The sequence below is a fragment of the Bombina bombina genome, chromosome 1 (genome assembly GCF_027579735.1).
Source record: "Bombina bombina isolate aBomBom1 chromosome 1, aBomBom1.pri, whole genome shotgun sequence".
Taxonomy (NCBI): Eukaryota; Metazoa; Chordata; class Amphibia; order Anura; family Bombinatoridae; genus Bombina; species Bombina bombina.
In genome coordinates this window covers 1360340909-1360356518 of record NC_069499.1, presented here as the reverse complement: position 1 = coordinate 1360356518, position 15610 = coordinate 1360340909, and the positions used below count along the sequence as shown (strand labels likewise).

Below are 15610 nucleotides of genomic sequence, written 5' to 3'. Positions count from 1 at the left end.
AGTCTTAAAGGAAGTAGCCAAGGCTGGCAGCTGGACATCCGGGCCAAAGATCTGCATACCAAAACCTGAGGCCATGCTGTGGCTATTAGAAACACATGAGATTGTTCCATTATGATCTTGGGAGATCACCTTTGGAAGAAGAACCAAAGGAGGAAAAATATAAGCAGGTTGGTAAAACCAAGGAACTTCTAAGGCATCCACCATCTCCGCCTGAGGATCCCTGGACCTGGAAAGGTATCTGGGAAGCTTCTTGTTTAGACGAAAGGCCATCAGATCTATTTCCTTGAAGACCCCACATCTGTACAAGATAGAAAAACACATCTGGATGAAGAGACCACTCCCCCGGATGTAAAGTCTGACTGCTGAGATAATCCGCTTCCCAATTGTCTACACCTGGGATATGAATGGCAGAAATTAAAGAGTTGGATTCTGTCCAAGAAAGTATCCAAGATACTTCCTTCCCTGCTGATGGACTGCGAGTCCCTCCTTGATGATTGACATATGCCACTGTTGTGATATTGTCTGTTTGAAAATGAATGTAAAGTTCTCTCTTCAATAGAGGCCATGCCTGAAGAGCTCTGAAAATAGTACAGAGTTCTAAAATATTGATTGGTAACCTCGTCTCTTGAGGTTTCCAAACCCCTTGTGCTGTCAGAGACCCCCAGACAGCTCCCCAACCTGTAAGACTTGCATCTGTTGTGATCACAGTCCAGGCAGGACGAACAAATGAGGCCCCTTGAACAATAAGGTGATGATTTTACCACCAAGTCAGAGAGTGTTGAATGTTGGGATTTAAGTATATCAACTGTGATATCCGAGTATAATCCCTGCACCATTGGTGCAACATGCAAAGTTGTAGAGGTCTCATACGAAAACAAGCTAAGGGGATCGCGTCCGATGCTGCAGTCATGAGACCTAAAACTTCCATGCACATAGCCACTGAAGGGAATGATAGAGACTGAAGGTTAAGACAGGCTAAAACTAACTACATTCGTCTCTTGTCTGTCAGAGAAGGAGCCATGAATCTATCTGGAAACCTAAAAAGGTGACCCTTGTCTGAAGAATAAAGAAACTCTTTGGTAAATTGATCCTCCAACCACACTAGTCATTTCGTGTGAGATTTGGCTAAATGAAAAGATTGAGCTACTACCAAGATATCATCCAAATAAGGAAACACCGCAATACCCTGCTCTCTGATTACAGATAGAAGGGCACCGAGAACCTTTGAGAAGATCCTCAGAGCTGTCACTAGGCCAAAGCGGAAGAGCGACAAATTAGTAATGCTTGTCTAGTAAAGAGAATCTCAGAAAACGATAGTGTTCTGGATGAATCGGAATATGAAGATAAGCGTCATGCAAGTCTATTGTGGACATGAAATGACCTTGCTGAACAAAAGGCAGAATAGTCCTTATAGTCACCATCTTGAAAGTTTGGACTCTTACAAAACGATTTAGAAATTTTAGATCCAGAATTGGTCTGAACAAACCTTCTTTCTTTGGGACAATGAATAGATTTGAATAAAAACCCAAACCCCGTTCCTGCAGAGGAACTGGAACAAACACCCCTGAAAGTTCCTGCAGAGGAACTGGAAGAATCACCCCTGAAAGCTCCAGGTCTGAAACGCATTTCCGAAAAGCTTGAGCCTTCACAGGGTTTGTTGGAACATGAGAAAGAATCTTCCCATGGGAGGGATTATTCTGAAACCTATTCGATACCCTGAGAAACAATATTCTGAATCCACTGGTTTTGAACAGAGACTGTCCAAATGTGTTGAAAAAAATTTAATCTGCCCCCCACCAGGTGAACTGGTTTGAGGGCCGCACCTTTATGCAGTCTTAGGGGCTGGATTAGTTTTTTGAAAGGCTTGGATTTATTCCAATTCGGAGATGGTCTCCAATTAGAGCCATAGGCCTTAGGGGAAGTAGAGTTTTTTTTGTTCTCTATTCTGACGAAAGGAACGAAAATGATTGGGAGCTTTAAATTTACCCTTAGATTTCTTATCTTGGGGCAGAAAAACTCCCTTTCCCCCGGTGATAGTGGAGATAATAGAATCCAATTAAGAATAAATTACTACCATAAAATGATAAAGATAGTAATCTAGATTTAGACACCATATCAGCATTCCAAGATTTAAACCATAAAGCTCTTCTAGTAAGAATAGTTAAAGACATAGATTTAATATCAATCTTAATGAAATCAAATATAGCATCACAAATAAAATGATTAGGATGTTGAAGTAAAATAACAATGCTAGATAATTCAGGATCTATTAACTGTTGAGCTAAACCTTCCAACCAAAATGTTGAAGCAGCAGCAGCATCAGCCATATAAATGGCAGGTCTAAGAATATAGACAGTATGTAAATATGCTTTCCTAAGATAAGATTAAACTTTCCTATCTAAAGGATCCTTAAAAGAAGTACTATCTTCCATAGAAATAGTAGTAAGTTTGGCCAAAGTAGAAATAGCCCCATCAACCTTAGGGACTTTTCCCTAAAACTCTAAATTAGCCACAGGTAAAGGATATCATTTTTTAAACCTAGAAGAATGGTTAAAAGAAGCACCAAGTTTAGACCATTCCTTAGTAATCATATGAGAGATAGCATCTGGAATAGGAAAAACTTCAGGAGTAACCTCAGAAGTTTTAAAAACAGAATTCAAACGTTTGCTATTCTTGTTATCAAGAGGACTAGATTCCTCAATACCCAAAGTAAACAACATTTCCTTTAATAAAGAACGAATATATTCAATCTTAAAAAGAAAGGTTGATTTATCAATTTCAGACTCTGAAAAAGGATCCTCTGAGCCAGAGAAATCCTCATCAGCAAAAGATACTTCAGTATGCCGACAATCAATACACGCTTCATCAGATTTATGAGAAGTAAGTAGAGACCTTTTATGTTTATTTGAAGGCTGAATAGCAGTCATAGCCTTCTCTATGGCTGCAGCAATATAATCTTTAACATTTACAGGAATATCATGTACATTAGACTGTGAAGCAATAACAGTAGATGTATTTGTACTTATAGAAACATTATCAGCATGTAAAAGCTTTTCATAACAAGTGCCACATATTTGAGCTGAAGAAGTAAGCCAATTTGCAACATACACACTTAGCTTTGGTAGAATTGTGTTCAAGCAGCTTAGTTCCTACAGTAACATCAGAGGCAGGATCAGTCAGACATCTTGCAAAATGTAACAAAAAAGAAAAAAATAACATTTAAACCAAATATCCAATTTCCGCAAATAGCAGTTTCAGGAATGGGAAAAAATGCTTTATGATAATTTTTTTTATACAAAAGTAAAATCAAAAGCAAGCAACCTAGCCCAAGATCAAATGAGAGCAGAGAGCAAAAAGAGGGGCACAACTTGCTTCACCACCTCCACAAGGAAGCAAAGTTTGTAAAACTAAGGTATGAGTGAGGTGGGAGGTGTATTTATAGGCATTTTGAGTTTGAGTAGGAATGTATATCTCATTTGTCCCTAGCTTATGACTCTTGCCACTTGTATGAAAGAAAAGAGATGGACACACAGGTTGGCTATACATATAAAATGTTAACAGCTTTCTTTTATTTCTTTTTTTAACAGGCCTTTATTACTGTTCTAGAGGTGGTCCATGTAAGCCAGAGGGTGGCAAAATGTACAAACTCTGACCTCAATATAAAATATTAAAGGGACGGTCTAGTCAAAATTAAATTTATCATGATTCAGACAGGGCATACAATTTAAAAAAAAAACAACTTTCCAATTTACTTTTCTCTTTAAAATTGCTTTGTTCTTTTGGTATTCTTTGTTGAAAGCTAAACTTAGGTAGGCTCAGACTAATTTCTAAGCCCTTGAAGGCCACCTCTTATCTCAGTGCATTTTGACAGTTTTTCACATCTAGACAGTGCTAGTTCATGTGTACAATATAGATAATATTGTGCTTACTCCCGTGGAGCCATTTATAAACCAGCACGGATTGTCTAAAATGCAAGTCTGTCAAACCACTAAGATAAGGGGAAGGTTTGCAGAGGCTTAGATACAAAGGTAATCACAGAGGAAAAACATAATTTATGCTTACCTGATAAATTCCTTTCTTCTGTTGTGTGATCAGTCCACGGGTCATCATTACTTCTGGGATATAACTCCTCCCCAACAGGAAATGCAAGAGGATTCACCCAGCAGAGCTGCATATAGCTCCTCCCCTCTACGTCACTCCCAGTCATTCGACCAAGAATCAACGAGAAAGGAGAAACCAAGGGTGAAGTGGTGACTGGAGTATAATTTAAAAGATATTTACCTGCCTTAAAAAACAGGGCAGGCCGTGGACTGATCACACAACAGAAGAAAGGAATTTATCAGGTAAGCATAAATTATGTTTTCTTCTGTTATGTGTGATCAGTCCACGGGTCATCATTACTTCTGGGATACCAATACCAAAGCAAAAGTACACGGATGACGGGAGGGATAGGCAGGCTCATTATAAAGAAGGAACCACTGCCTGAAGAACCTTTCTCCCAAAAATAGCCTCCGAAGAAGCAAAAGTGTCAAATTTGTAAAATTTGGAAAAAGTATGAAGCGAAGACCAAATTGCAGCCTTGCAAATCTGTTCAACAGAGGCCTCATTCTTAAAGGCCCAAGTGGAAGCCACAGCTCTAGTAGAATGAGCTGTAATTCTTTCAGGAGGCTGCTGTCCAGCAGTCTCATAGGCTAAACGAATTATGCTACGAAGCCAGAAGGAGAGAGAGGTAGCCGAAGCCTTATGACCTCTCCTCTGACCAGAGTACACGACAAACAGGGAAGACGTTTGTCGAAAATCCTTAGTTGCCTGCAAGTAGAACTTGAGGGCACGAACTACATCCAGATTGTGTAGAAGACGTTCCTTCTTTGAAGAAGGATTCGGGCACAGAAGGCACCACGATCTCTTGATTGATGTTCCTGTTAGTGACTACCTTAGGTAAGAACCCAGGTTTTGTACGCAGAACTACCTTATCTGAATGAAAAATCAAATAAGGAGAATCACAATGTAAAGCTTATAACTCAGAGACTCTCCGAGCCGAAGAAATAGCCATTAAAAATAACACTTTCCAAGATAACAACTTTATATCAATGGAATGAAGGGGTTCAAACGGAACTCCTTGTAGAACGTTAAGAACAAGGTTTAAACTCCATGGCGGAGCAACAGTTTTAAACACAGGCTTGATCCTAGCTAAAGCCTGACAAAAGGCCTGGACATCTGGATTTTCTGACAGACGCCTGTGTAACAAGATGGACAGAGCTGAGATCTGTCCCTTTAATGAGCTAGCCGATAAACCCTTTTCTAAACCTTCTTGTAGAAAGGACAATATCCTAGGAATCCTAACCTTACTCCAGGAGTAACCTTTGGATTCGCACCAGTATAGGTATTTACGCCATATCTTATGGTAAATCCTTCTGGTAACAGGCTTCCTAGCCTGTATCAGGGTATCAATAACCGACTCAGAAAACCCACGTTTTGATAAAATCAAGCGTTCAATTTCCAAGCAGTCAGCTTCAGAGAAGTTAGATTTTGATGTTTGAATGGACCCTGTATCAGAAGGTCCTGTCTTAGAGGTAGAGACCAAGGCGGACAGGATGACATGTCCACTTGATCTGCATACCAAGTCCTGCGTGGCCATGCAGGCGCTATTAGAATCACTGATGCTCTCTCCTGTTTGATTTTGGCAATCAATCGAGGAAGCAGCGGGAAGGGTGGAAACACATAAGCCATCCCGAAGTTCCAAGGTGCTGTCAAAGCATCTATCAGAACCGCTCCCGGATCCCTGGATCTGGACCCGTAGCGAGGAAGTTTGGCGTTCTGGCGAGACGCCATGAGATCTATCTCTGGTTTGCCCCAACGTCGAAGTATTTGGGCAAAGACCTCCGGATGAAGTTCCCACTCCCCCGGATGAAAAGTCTGACAACTTAAGAAATCCGCCTCCCAGTTCTCCACTCCCGGGATGTGGACTGCTGACAGGTGGCAAGAGTGAGACTCTGCCCAGCGAATTATCTTTGATACTTCTATCATTGCTAGGGAGCTTCTTGTCCCTCCCTGATGGTTGATGTAAGCTACAGTCGTGATGTTGTCCGACTGAAACCTGATGAACCCCCAAGTTTTTAACTGGGGCCAAGCCAGAAGGGCATTGAGAACTGCTCTCAATTCCAGAATGTTTATTGGCAGGAGACTTTCCTCCTGACTCCATTGTCCCTGAGCCTTCAGAGAATTCCAGACAGCGCCCCAACCTAGTAGGCTGGCGTCTGTTGTTACAATTGTCCAGTCCGGCCTGCTGAATGGCATCCCCCTGGACAGATGTGGCCGAGAAAGCCACCATAGAAGAGAGTTTCTGGTCTCTTGATCCAGATTCAGAGTAGGGGACAAGTCTGAGTAATCCCCATTCCACTGACTCAGCATGCACAATTGCAGCGGTCTGAGAAGTAGACGTGCAAAGGGTACTATGTCCATTGCTGCTACCATTAAGCCGATCACCTCCATGCATTGAGCTACTGACGGGAGTTGAATGGAATGAAGGACACGGCATGCATTTAGAAGCTTTGTTAATCTGTCTTCTGTCAGATAAATCTTCATTTCTACAGAATCTATAAGAGTCCCCAAGAATGGAACTCTTGTGAGAGGAAAGAGAGAACTCTTCTTTTCGTTCACTTTCCATCCATGCGACCTTAGAAATGCCAGAACTAACTCTGTATGAGACTTGGCAGTTTGAAAGCTTGAGGCTTGTATCAGAATGTCGTCTAGGTACGGAGCTACCGAAATTCCTCGCGGTCTTAGTACCGCCAGAAGGGCACCCAGAACCTTTGTGAAGATTCTTGGAGCCGTAGCCAATCCGAATGGAAGAGCTACAAACTGGTAATGCCTGTCTAAGAAGGCAAACCTTAGATACCGGTAATGATCTTTGTGAATCGGTATGTGAAGGTAAGCATCCTTTAAATCCACTGTGGTCATGTACTGACCCTTTTGGATCATGGGTAAGATTGTCCGAATAGTTTCCATTTTGAACGATGGAACTCTTAGGAATTTGTTTAGGATCTTTAAATCCAAGATTGGCCTGAAAGTTCCCTCTTTTTTGGGAACCACAAACAGGTTTGAGTAAAACCCTTGTCCTTGTTCCGACCGCGGAACCGGATGGATCACTCCCATTAATAACAGATCTTGTACACAGCGTAGAAACGCTTCTTTCTTTATCTGGTTTGTTGACAACCTTGACAGATGAAATCTCCCTCTTGGGGGAGAGAATTTGAAGTCTAGAAGGTATCCCTGAGATATGATCTCTAGCGCCCAGGGATCCTGAACATCTCTTGCCCAAGCCTGGGCGAAGAGAGAGAGTCTGCCCCCCACTAGATCCGGTCCCGGATCGGGGGCCCTCGGTTCATGCTGTCTTTGGGGCAGCAGCAGGTTTCCTGGCCTGCTTGCCCTTGTTCCAGGACTGGTTAGGTTTCCAGCCTTGTCTGTAACGAGCAACAGCTCCTTCCTGTTTTGGTGCAGTGGAAGTTGGTGCTGCTCCTGCTTTGAAATTCCGAAAGGGACGAAAATTAGACTGTCTAGCCTTAGCTTTGGCTTTGTCTTGAGGCAGGGCGTGGCCCTTACCTCCTGTAATGTCAGCGATAATTTCTTTCAAACCGGGCCCAAATAAAGTTTGCCCCTTGAAAGGTATATTAAGTAATTTGGATTTAGAAGTTACATCAGCTGACCAGGATTTTAGCCACAGCGCCCTACGTGCCTGAATGGCGAATCCTGAGTTCTTAGCCGTAAGTTTGGTTAAATGTACTACGGCCTCCGAAATGAATGAATTAGCTAGTTTAAGGGCTCTAAGCCTGTCCGTAATGTCGTCCAGCGTAGCTGAACTAAGGTTCTCTTACAGAGACTCAATCCAAAATGCTGCCGCAGCCGTAATCGGCGCGATGCATGCAAGGGGTTGCAATATAAAACCTTGTTGAACAAACATTTTCTTAAGGTAACCCTCTAATTTTTTATCCATTGGATCTGAAAAAGCACAGCTATCCTCCACCGGGATAGTGGTACGCTTAGCTAAAGTAGAAACTGCTCCCTCCACCTTAGGGACCGTTTGCCATAAGTCCCGTGTGGTGGCGTCTATTGGAAACATCTTTCTAAATATTGGAGGGGGTGAGAACGGCCCACCGGGTCTATCCCACTCCTTAGTAACAATTTCAGTTAGTCTCTTAGGTATAGGAAAAACGTCAGTACTCGCCGGTACCGCAAAGTATTTATCCAACCTACACAATTTCTCTGGTATTGCAACAGTGTTACAATCATTAAGAGCCGCTAAAACCTCCCCTAGTAATACACGGAGGTTCTCCAATTTAAATTTAAAATTTGAAATATCTGAATCCAATCTGTTTGGATCAGAACCGTCACCCACAGAATGAAGCTCTCCGTCCTCATGCTCTGCAAGCTGTGACGCAGTATCAGACATGGCCCTAGTATTATCAGCGCACTCTGTTCTCACCCCAGAGTGATCACGCTTGCCTCTTAGTTCTGGTAATTTAGCCAAAACTTCGGTCATAACAGTAGCCATATCTTGTAATGTTATCTGTAATGGCCGCCCAGATGTACTAGGCGCCACAATATCACGCACCTCCCGGGCGGGAGATGCAGGTACTGACACGTGAGGCGAGTTAGTCGGCATAACTCTCCCCTCGCTGTTTGGTGAAATTTGTTCAATTTGTACAGATTGGCTTTTATTTAAAGTAGCATCAATACAGTTAGTACATAAATTTCTATTGGGCTCCACCTTGGCATTGGAACAAATGACACAGGTATCTTCCTCTGAATCAGACATGTTTAACACACTAGCAATAAACTTGCAACTTGGTTACAATCTTATTTAACAAAAACGTACTGTGCCTCAAAGAAGCACTAAACGATTAAATGACAGTTGAAATAATGAACTGAAAAAACAGTTATAGCATCAATCCTTAAAAACAACACAACCTTTAGCAAAGGTTTGTTCCCATTAGTAAAGTAACAATAATTAAATTTGAAGCATAAAAATTACAGAGCAACGTTTTTAATCACAGTCAATATATAAGTCTCACAGCTCTGCTGAGAGAATCTACCTCCCTCCAAAGAAGTTTGAAGACCCCTGAGTTCTGTTAGAGATGAACCGGATCATGCAGGAAATACAAGAGTAACTGACTGGAAATTTTTGATGCGTAGCAAAGAGCGCCAAAAACGGCCCCTCCCCCTCACACACAGCAGTGAGAGAGAAACGAAACTGTCACAATTAAAACAAGCAACTACCAAGTGGAAAAATAATGCCCAAACATTTATTCACTCAGTACCTCAGAAAATGCAAACGATTCTACATTCCAGCAAAAACGTTTAACATAATAAATACCTATTAAAAGGTTTAATGTACTTTTAACAGAGTAATTCCAGTGAAATACCATCCCCAGAATACTGAAGTGTAGAGTATACATACATGTCATTATAACGGTATGGCAGGATTTTCTCATCAATTCCATTCAGAAAATAAAAACTGCTACATACCTCAATGCAGATTCATCTGCCCGCTGTCCCCTGATCTGAAGCTTTTACCTCCCTCAGATGGCCGAGAAACAGCAATATGATCTTAACTACTCCGGTTAAAATCATAGTAAAAACTCTGGTAGATTCTTCTTCAAACTCTGCCAGAGAGGCAATAACACGCTCCGGTGCTATTGTAAAATAACAAACTTTTGATTGAAGTTATAAAAACTAAGTATAATCACCATAGTCCTCTCACACATCCTATCTAGTCGTTGGGTGCAAGAGAATGACTGGGAGTGACGTAGAGGGGAGGAGCTATATGCAGCTCTGCTGGGTGAATCCTCTTGCATTTCCTGTTGGGGAGGAGTTATATCCCAGAAGTAATGATGACCCGTGGACTGATCACACATAACAGAAGAAAGAGTATTCATATTTCAGTGTTGGTTATGCAAAACCGGGGAATGGGTAATAAAGGGATTAACTTTGGAAACAATAAAAATTCTGGGAGTAGACTGTCCCTTTAAAAGGACAGTAAACACCTTGAGATTTTGATATAAAAGGTCTTGTTATATGTAGAAAAACAAACTTAGCTAAATTATATGAAAAGGGGCAAAATAAATAATGAAATATTGAAATGAAAACTAGGGATTTTCTATTTTTTAGAGCTTGAAATGCACCCTTACTGACTAAGGTTAAACTTGCTACATACCTTTTTCTAAGTGGCTTTATGAGGTAAAAACTGCTAAACAATGTGCTTTATATTAAAATAATGATTGGCCCTGAATCTGAAGAAGACCAGGGTCCTTCAAATGTGGTTGGTGGGGATTGGCCATTGAAAAACAATTGCAGCAAGATTTAAAATTTTTTTTTTTTTTATGTGTAGACTTGGTTGATTTGTTATTCTATAGCAAGACAACAAAAATGACTTGAGGTGTTTACTGTCCCTTTAAATAAAAATATCAATCAAGCAGCCTGATTATTCAGATGGTGGGGATGAAACTGTCCATAGTAGGAAGATTGATACATTGAGCTTTTATGAAGTCGCAGATTTAGAAAAATAAAATAAATAAAATTGATGAGTCTGAGGTTTTGTTTCCGTCTCCACAGCCCTGAATAAAATACATTTCTAAAACTTTTTATATCCAATTATCTGCACCACATACAAAACGGCATGTCTCAGGTTTTATGAAAGAGATACTACTTTTAATAAGCAGAATTTAATATATTTTACTTTGGTATAATCATGGCATTTTTTTTTATACATTATGAAAAATCAAGCTGTACAAGGAGAGTGCTACTTAGATAGGAAGCAGTGTGGGGGACATGATTGTTTGATATGCAGAATGTGCGGACAAATGAAGCTTTGGTATCAAGATACAAAGTGTACATGCAAATAATATAATAAAAACAAATCTGTACATGGTTGATTGGATAGGGAACAACAGCATTTTGTAAATAGTAGAACGTTTGTGCACTTTTTCCCGCATCTTGTCTAATCTCAGATTAAATGTTTTTTAACCTTACATGTAGTAAACACATCTCACACATGTTTACAATACCTTTTCAATGTATGCATCATAATCTCATGTAGACAAATGTCATTTTAAAAATCATATGAAAAGCATTGTTCCACAGAGGATTCTGTAGAGTGGAAATTGTACAGCATAAAGAAGGCTCTGCAGGGGCAGAACTATCTGACAAGGGAGGGGTTAAGACGCAAAACATATATATTGCACATTTCTCTGTCGCTATGACCAAGGGAGAAACATCTCAGGAAATATAAGGCCTAGAATACGACAGATATTCCCGCTAACGATGGACATATTAGAAAACATGATGGCTGTGGTATAGTGATACACAGTATGATTACACAGTTCCACATATTCTACAGTTATTTTGCCCTGTTTAGAAAAAGAGGAAGATTAGGAACCTATTTAAAATACAAGCCCTAATTATATTTGGGTTAAAAAAAATTTTTTTTAAGGAAGCCACTACAATAAATAAATGTAGCAGGACTAATTAGGAAGTTTGGTTTGGGAAACATGTAATCTTACTTTACTACAAAACGGGGACTGAAAAGTGGCGTTTAAAAGTTTTGACCACATGGGCCTCTGATGGAAAAGAACACAGGTCAGAGTGCAATCGGGCTGAACTGTCGTTAAGGCAAAAGGTGTGTAAGGGCAGAAGGGAGTGTGCAGTAATGGAGGCGAGTAGTGAACCACACCCTGCATTGCCAGAGAACTATGAGGTTATAAGGACTTTCAATTCTACCAAACGCCTCAAGACACTACACCTAACCCATAAGCTACCATAGGGCTAAGCAAACTAAAAGCGGTTTTGCAATAGCTCACTGGTAGAAATAAGTTAAAAACACCCAAACAGCTGGAGTGGCTGAAATATATTGCAAGATGTGCAGCATCACCCAAATCTGGGACAGTCATTTGGGACAATGGTGTACATGAACCTAAGGATTCCTCAATCATTTCCCTGACCTTCAAGTTGGAAGATCAAAAGCCCAGCTCAACCACATGACAAGTTTGATCTAGATTTGAGGGAGTAGAGGATTTTGGAATCTGTCACAGCACTCCACTGCCTACTTTTTGTACTTTTAAAGATGGCAGCACTAAACACCTGTGGCAACCATAAGCACTTGGCTTTCACGGTTTAACATTGCTTATTGCCATTAAGTACACACATTTAACTAAATTGTAACCTGTTAAAATGCATTTTACCCAGGAGTGTTTCTCTGTTACCATCAACAGTCTAAGGTAAAATGTTTCATGGCGTCCAGGAGTGATAGTAAACACACACAATACAATATTGTAATTGTCTGGCAGAGGAAGAATTACTTGTGAAACAGTCTCCAACCAGCAGCCAGAGCCCAACCCCCCCCCCCCAAAAAAAAGTAGCCAGGTAAAAGGCACAAGTCATCCAGCTGCAGTGAAGAGCGTGTGCTTTCAGAAGTGGAAACCCGTCTTGTACTTGTGCTGATTGAGAGTTCAGCGGTTGCTGCAGAGAAGAGTGTGGTCCTGGTGTTCCCACTGTGTGTTCTGCAAAATCCAAAGCTGGAATAGTCTTATTGTCCTCCATTGTTGTGTGTGCGCATTATAATCCTTTAGGTCACATGTATCTTAAGGATGCTCAGAAGGGACCTGGACAATAGGGGATTCTTTGTTGGCTCATCCCCGCCCCTATTTGTGTGGCAAGGGAGAGGGGACAACAACTGGGAGAACCCCTCATACAAGAAACTCTCCCTTTCAAAAGCTGAGCAAAGAGCAGTGGTGGATGTGTTGACGGCTGTCACAGCCTCCGCTCCACCGGCTGTTGCAGACACAACTCACTCCCAGCAGAAATTATAGGTAAGTGATTGTCCATGTGATAGCTGATAAGGTGACTCACACTTTCAAACCTGTGATCTTTTGTCCGCACCTGACAAAGAGAAAGACACAGAGCTGTTCAAGAAGACAGAGAGACTATACCCACCCTTAACTCTGCAAATAATATGTCTTAAAGGGACACTAAACCCAAATTTCTTCTTTCATGATTCAGATACTAATAAGTTTAATAGGCACAAGGGTTTGTCTCTCAACGTCTAACTCACCAACCATTTCCACACAAGCTATGTATGGAGTTCAGATTATCTAAAATGTTCCTCATTCTTCTCCAATAAATACATATAAAACTAAAGCCTTTCTTATCATTTCTACTGGTGCTTGTGTTTATGACACTATCTGAATTTTCATTTTCTCTAAACTCCCCTGTTGGTCTCTAGAACCCTAAACAAAATATCACTAAATTCTGGGACCCTTATGGGCTAAATATACCCTTCCCTTAGTTTACTTGTAACCCCCATACAATGCTTACAGTCTATACAGGTTTAGTAAAACCTATACATGTATACAGATTTAGGTAATTTTCCATTATCACTCTACCCGAACCACTTTTTCTTTTTAATTAGGCCACGGTAATCTACTCACCACACCTTCAGGGTCCACAAGCAACAGGTGTTTTGGTTGTCCATTCTGCAAACCTGTCAATACATATTGCCCCGGGGTAGTTGTGCTCTCCCGCACCAAAAAATCCCCATTGACTCTCAGCTGTTTCTCTGCTTCTTTTCTGTTCATTTTACCATGGTACCAGGGTTCCTGTCTTAGTTGCTCCTCCATGCTGGTCACACCTTGAGCAGATGGAAGAGCATCCTCAAACGGCTCTATATAGGAAGAAGACAAGCCAATAATTAGGTTTGCTATACTAATGAACTTATCCAAGTTATAACAACTGATCCTTACTTGGGGAATGGACAAGGAGAGATGGTGCTGGAAGGGGCTGAAGAAGCAGAAAAAAATGGGAGAGGACTTAAACACATTACTGATATTAGCACATACCGAAACTACCATCAGTACACTTAGTTCCTTGACCTCATAAAACAGGTCAATATAGAATATATTATTAAAATCACAGCACAACCGCATAGAAAAATAATTATCAGAGATTGACATAATGAACATCAGGCTGTGCTCTTATACTAGTTTACTAATATGGGAGACTCACTCATATCAAAGATATCCCTCTGTCCATTTGTGACCCTCTGAGGCTGCCTAGATTTCTCCAGATTCTGCACATTAACATAGGATGGGTCATCAAAGAGGTCAGGACGGTTCTGGGGTTTGGCACCAGGGACTGGGAATCTCTCTCTGCCTGCAAGACAAAAAGGTACCAGTCACATATGGGAATCTCTGCATCTCTCTATCTGCCCGACTCACTCTCTCTCTCTCTCTTTGCCTCTCTCTCGCACAATACTGTGCAAAACAATTTAAAAACAAAACAACTTTCCAGTTTACTACTTCTGTTATCAAATGTTGCATGCTCTCTTGGCTTGGTGAAAAGCATACTTAGGTAGGCTCAGGAGCAGCAATGCACTACTGTGAACTAGTTATTAATTGGTGGCTGCACATATATGCATCTTGTCATTGCCTTACCTGATGTGTTCAGCTAGCTCCCATTAGTGCATTTCTGCTCCTTAGACAACAGATTATTATTATTTTATTATACTGTATTTATGAAGCGCCAACATATTCCGCAGAGCTGTCCATGGGTACAATTTATTTAAATAAAACAATGATATAAAACTTGTAAGATACAGGACAACATTTACAAACACATACAGGAGGGATTGAGGGTCCTATTCCCGTGGGAACTTACAATCTAGAAGGGTAGGAGTTTGAGAAACAGGAGGTGAGGACTGCAAGATTGAGAAAGATGCTAATACAGAGTTAGATGAGGGAATATTAGGCAAGTGGAATTAATTTATTATTGAGTTGGGTGGTAGGCTTCCCTGAACAGAAAAGTCTTCAGGGAACATTTAAAGTAAGAAAGATTAGGGCAAAGTCTGACAGCACGAGGGAGAGTGTGCCAGAGGGTAGGTGCTGCACGACAGAAGTCCTGCAGTCTAGCATGGGAAGAGGTGATAGTTGCGAATGCAAGGAGCAGGTCATTGTTGGATCTTAGTGGGCGGGCTGGAGTATACTTGTGTATTAGAGAGGATAGGTAGCTGGGAGTGGCGTTACCAAGAGAATGAAGCAAATTTGATAATAGAAGTAAATTGAAAAAGTGTTTAAAGTCGCATATTCTGGGTGAAACATGAAAGACACAGTTTCATGACCCTTTAAATAAATCATATTTTTTTAGATGAGTTTATAAAACATTACTAACACCCTTGTTAAAAGGTATAAAACATTTAAAAAAAATAATTTTGTCAAAATATACAGGATGGGTCTTCTTGTGTTGTCATTCCTAAAGGGGCATTAAACTGCTGGTTACAACTACAGTAGGATGTTTACTACTTACCTTGGTATTGTTTTCCTCCTGTACCTGCAACCCTTTTAAACAAATGGTTGTAAAGGCTTATCTGGGATCACCTTTGTTCAGAAATAGCAGACATATATGGCTTTGCCATTGCTTTTTGGTAATTAGAAGACCGCTAATTGCAGCTGCGCACCACACTTATCCCCAGCAGTGAAGGTGTTATTCAGGTAGCTTGTAAGGTTAATTTTAGCTTTAGTAGAGATTACCCTCCCACTTGACACTTCCCACCCCCTGATCCCTC

The 15610-nt window shown here is 40.8% G+C and overlaps 1 protein-coding gene across 4 annotated transcripts in view; it reads right to left on the bottom strand.

Moving 5' to 3' along the window:
- Positions 1-10685: 10685 nt before the first annotated feature.
- SHC1 (SHC adaptor protein 1) overlaps positions 10686-15610 on the bottom strand; it is an 80407-nt gene continuing 75482 nt past the window's right edge. For all 4 annotated transcript variants that reach the window (XM_053703624.1, XM_053703605.1, XM_053703614.1 and 1 more), the window contains 3 exons: positions 14056-14202; positions 13482-13714; positions 10686-12933 (listed from right to left, as the gene is read on the bottom strand). In XM_053703624.1, the coding sequence (XP_053559599.1) occupies positions 12805-12933; positions 13482-13714; positions 14056-14202 (509 nt within the window). In that variant the 3' untranslated portion in view covers positions 10686-12804. The remainder of the gene's footprint in view (positions 12934-13481; positions 13715-14055; positions 14203-15610) is intronic.